Below are 4,966 nucleotides of genomic sequence, written 5' to 3'. Positions count from 1 at the left end.
CTCACTCCTACAGTCTTCATGACATAATTAACTTTAAGTCCAATGCCAATGTCTTGAGAGCTTGTAACAACATAATTAAATAGCAAAATTTTCGGCCACCACTTGAGATCTAAACATTCAAAGCCTGTAATTATAGATGTCTATGCAAACATGTCATATTCAGATTCCTGCAAACTTTTCTACAAAAGGTATGACAGGAGTGACAACAATTCATCAAAGATCCCATGTCAGCCAAATTCAACAAAGCAACTGCATCAATATAAAAAAGTCTCCAGAAAACAAACGATAGCCAAACCAGATGGCAAACAAAGTTTATAGACACAGAAATAGCAAGATTAAACTATTCAATTACATAATCCGCGAGGCATCCCTCGCTTCAAGCAACTTCCTCTGCAGCAGCGTCTTTGTTCCCAGACCCCCGGGCCTCTTGATTGCCAAGTCGCAGCCTACTGACCTCATCCTCCAGCTCCTTTATCCGCTTCTTCATAACAATATATTCCTCAGCATGAGCCTCCTCAGCAATTCTAAGCTTCTCAAGAAGGTCCTTCTCGTGAGCTTCAGCCTCCTGAAGCTTCAAGATCATCTTATTAAGCTCTATTTTCAGACCAGTAATTTCCTGCAAAAACAGAAAGAGGATTTAATTACAAACTTTTATTATCACAAATAACCAAAAGAGATCATTATTATTCTTATTAAATACTCCCTCCGTCCCTTCCATTTCTTTACACTTTCCTTTTTGGGATGTCCCATCCATTTCTTTACATTTCAAAACTTACCCAAAATAGTCAATGGGTCCCACCACTTCCTCACTTTTTTTTACTTTTCACACTACTTTTACTCTACTATCTTCTTTTTATACATTAAAAATCAATGAGTCCCACCACTTCACCCACTTTTCTTTCTCTTTTTCACTATTTTATACATATTTCTTAACCTCCGTGCCCAACCCAAACGATAAGAAATGGGAGGGACGGAGGGAGTACTTTTTATCACATCACCAATAACCGATGTAATTGTATGAGTAAATTACCTCGTCCGCTATTATGCTTGCAATTCTGCCCTGCCGAATGTCATGAGGCGAAATCAGACTCTCCTCATACTTTGCAATGTGGATTCGACCTTCCCTACTCCTAATCCTTCGTAAATCACCAAGCTTGGAGGCTATATCCTTCACCGGATCATACCATCGAAGCTCAAGATTTACATTAAACAAAACGGCATCTCCTGCCTGGAAAATTGGGAAAACCGGCACATAGGGTTTAAGAAAATATCTTCTGAAGGAAAAAGTCTTGGTCCAAGACTCTTGAACACCAACCTCCTTCATCATCCACATTCCCACAGTGAAATCATCTTCGTCAACCACAACAGTAAGGCACCCTTCCAACAGCACAAAAGCCTTAATTTTGTCCGCATGTATATTCTGATCATGTAAAGAAACTGTACTAAATTCCTCTTTAACAAAATCAAACGCTGTAAGGCAAACTCGTTGATACTTCGCATCAATATTGTCTGCAGACCAGCCTAGCCAGTAAGCAGAACCATTGAAATAAACCGCATAATCAGAAAAAAAACCAAAAAGAGGTTCCCTGACCGTGATCGGCTTCGTCTTCCATGAGTCAGACTTACCAGAAAAAACCTTGATCACTGGTACATAAGGCCGATCTTTATAAAGGGCAACACAAACCACCCTGAAATCATCCAGTGATGGAATGTAACCGAACCCTGACACCTTACTCGGAGGCCAGCTCGTTGTCCAGAATCTACCAGGACTAGGCAAAACCCGAAACTCTTTAGTAGTCGGGTTCAGAAGAGAGTATGTGTTTGGGGGGCAGCGGAGGCATGCTAGCCCCATGCACGTGCCAACCAGACTGGTGGGATGGCGGAACTTGCTGACATCATCCGGGGGCAATGGAACAGCAGCGACACGAGATACAAGGTTCTGATCCGTGATGGTCAGAGTGTGCACACTCGAACTGGCAGCTACAAGTACTAATTTCAGACTGTTCTCATCCAAGATTTGATGGCTATGGCGTTTGATGAAATGGTGAGATTTGAGAAGCATGTTGAAAGATTTTGATACACATTTCAGTTGCCCTAGTGTTTTGACTGGCAAGCCTATAAGAATTTTAGTGTTGATTTCAGTTGGTAAGCACTCCATTGCTGTCACCTTTGAAATGGTATTGTGGTTATGTTTTGCCCAAGCAATGCAAGATTTTATAGGCAGGTGCATTTAATTAGATTGTATGGATGTGTCTCTATAGATTAGAAAATCCAAGGAGTAATCATCAATATATTTTAAATTTCATTAGAATTTAGGTGAAGTAAGTTGTTAGTTGATTTGGAACTATGTATTAAATTTTGATTGTATTTGAGCCTTTCCAACGGTTGGCTAAAATTAGTTGGTTAAATTAAATCACTAAGATATTGTATTTCGATGGTGTTGTGCATATTTTTTATATAATTTATTTTAAAATTTGAAATGAAAATGGATAAATATTTGTTTGATTGGTTTCACGGAAATTTTATATGATTTAAGTTCGTGTAAATTTTAAAAATCTTAGATAGCATGATTTTAAAATTATAATACATTAATATTTTTCTAAAATCTGAATATGTGTAAATTTTAATTATGATTTAATAAAGTAGTTATAATTGCTAGAATATAATATCTAGTTAATAAAGGTTAGAGATATGAAATTTGAAAATAATAATAAAGTAGGTGATCAGTTATCACAGTTGGTTGTTAGAGCAATTTAATGAAAATAAATTTATAAGAACAATATATTATATAATTTACTCAATTATAACTCTAGCTAAAAACTAACACGATATTTAATATGAAAAGCCAAATATGTGTAAATATGACTAAAATCCAACATAGCATACAACAAATTCAAATAGAGCAATTATAGACGTTATAATAGAGTAACCGTAATATATTTGTTAGAAATTTGAATTTTAAAGTTTAAAAATCGAACAATAATAATATAGTTTTCGAAACACACATATGTACGTGATCCTTCTCCAATACAAATCATTAAAATACAAACCTTACAATGAAGTAGAATGAGAAGAGTTTCGGAACCGGGGATAGATCTCGAGATGCTCTATATATATGGGTCCTGGTTTGGGGCTAGTGTGGGACAAAAGTTTTGCTCTTAAAGCTATTTGGAGCATGTCCAAGACTTGTCCGAGTCTTGGCAAGGCTCTAGTGGGCCTCTCAGGGCGAGGTGGGTCCTAGATAGGTGTATGTAGGTAGTGGGTGATGACATATAGAGGATGGTGATTTCGTTTAAGGTTGGTTTATCTTGATTTGTATTTTAGGGCTTTGTATTTGAACAATAATGAAATGGAGTTGCTTCAAATAAAACCGTTATAATATAATATTTAGAATATATCAGTTAGAAATTAGAAATAATAATGAAGTATGTAGAGAGTTATTGTGGTTATTAGACGATTATATGAAAGATGATTTTAGCAAAATTTTATATAATTAAAAATATAGTAAACTCAAGTATAATAAATAAGAGCATTACAATCGAGGCATCTCTGGTTAAAATCCAACCGACGTAACTTTTGCTAAAATCCAACTTGACATTTATCAAAATGAAAAGCGTATAAATATGACTACAATCCAACAAAGTATACAACAAATTGAGATAAAGTCATAGTAGTCATTATAATACTAGATATTGTTAAAAGTTTAAAATTCGAATCATGTGAACAATATATTAAAATAAATTACTATTTAAATATATATATAATGTTAATTATTTAAATACACACATGTGATACGAGGAGCATATCTAGGATTATTTTCTTAACAGGGTACCAAAGTGTGTGTGTAAGAAAATAATATCAAGTAGAAAAATGACTTTCCGCGTCGCCCCTTCAGCGTCGGTTAAAGACATAACCGACGCTACAGATACTTTTATGCGTCGGTCGGGCAAAACGCCGACGCTATAGGTTCACTTGTAGCGTCGGTCGGGAGAATGCCGACGCTATAGGTTCACTTGTAGTGTCGGTCAAAAGAATGCCGACGCTATAGGTTCACTTGTAGCGTCGGTCGGGAGAATGCCGACGCTATAGGTTCACTTGTAGCGTCGGTAAAGAGAATGCCGACGCTATAGGTTCACTTGTAGCGTCGGTCGGGAGAATGCCGACGCTATAGATTCACTTGTAGTGTCGGTCAAAAGAATGCCGACGTTATAGATTCACTTGTAGTGTCGGTAAAAAAATGCCGACCTATAGGTGTTATACTGATTTTAAATTATATTATATTATATAATTTTATAACTATAATTTAGCATATGATTATATATATAATATAGTTTTAAAATTATTTCATATAATTTTAAAATTATAATTAAATATATTTTTATATATTATAATTATAAATATATTTTTTATAATTATAAAATTTTATAATATATATATATATATATATATATATATATATATATATATATAAGGAAAATGTTTTAAGTTTGTTTCTTCAATGATGAAATCTTATAAGTCAAATCAATGCATCATTCACGAAATTTTTCAGGAGCTTATATTTATATTACAGTAGTACATAGTTTGTCCATATATAATTATATATTCTTACACAACCATAATATAATTTTAAAATTATAACAAAAATATTATTTTAAAATATATAATATATATAATAAATAATTTAAAATATATAACATATATTTCAAAATATAATTTATAATTTTTATTATAATTTCAAAATTATATTATATATAACATATTTTTAAAGTTATATTATAATATATAATATATAATTCAAAATATATTAAAATATTAAATTATATATAATATTATTTTAAAATTATAACTGAAATTATTTCTTTGTTTTGAAAACAAAATTCTAAATTAATCTGCAAGTCCCTTTGTGCTGGGTCATAATCACCCCACGTAAGAGTAACTGTATTTATTTAAAAATAAATAAAATCAA

At 33.0% G+C, this 4,966-nt stretch overlaps 1 protein-coding gene across 1 annotated transcript; it reads right to left on the bottom strand.

The window, feature by feature from the left end:
- Nucleotides 1–376: 376 nt before the first annotated feature.
- LOC108217187 (F-box protein CPR1-like) lies at nucleotides 377–2,158 on the bottom strand. The gene is made up of 3 exons (XM_017390030.2): nucleotides 1,316–2,158; nucleotides 1,031–1,228; nucleotides 377–616 (listed from the first exon to the last, which is right to left on the bottom strand). Exons 1-3 carry the CDS (start codon nucleotides 2,156–2,158, stop codon nucleotides 377–379), a joined length of 1,281 nt encoding a protein of 426 aa, XP_017245519.2.
- Between the last annotated feature and the right edge of the window lie 2,808 nt (nucleotides 2,159–4,966).

This window comes from Daucus carota, chromosome 4, assembly GCF_001625215.2.
Source record: "Daucus carota subsp. sativus chromosome 4, DH1 v3.0, whole genome shotgun sequence".
Classification (NCBI taxonomy): Eukaryota; Viridiplantae; Streptophyta; class Magnoliopsida; order Apiales; family Apiaceae; genus Daucus; species Daucus carota.
This window is presented reverse-complemented; position numbering and strand designations above follow the sequence as displayed.

Excerpts from the sequence above, each read along its gene's own strand:
- LOC108217187 (XM_017390030.2), bottom strand. The coding sequence starts at position 2,158 with ATGGAGTGCTTACCAACTGAAATCAACACTAAAATTCTTATAGGCTTG. Across the intron at positions 1,229-1,315 it reads GAATGTGGATGATGAAGGAG|GCAGGAGATGCCGTTTTGTT; the intron begins GTTGGTGTTCAA and ends CCAATTTTCCAG. Across the intron at positions 617-1,030 it reads CAAGCATAATAGCGGACGAG|GAAATTACTGGTCTGAAAAT; the intron begins GTAATTTACTCA and ends CTGTTTTTGCAG.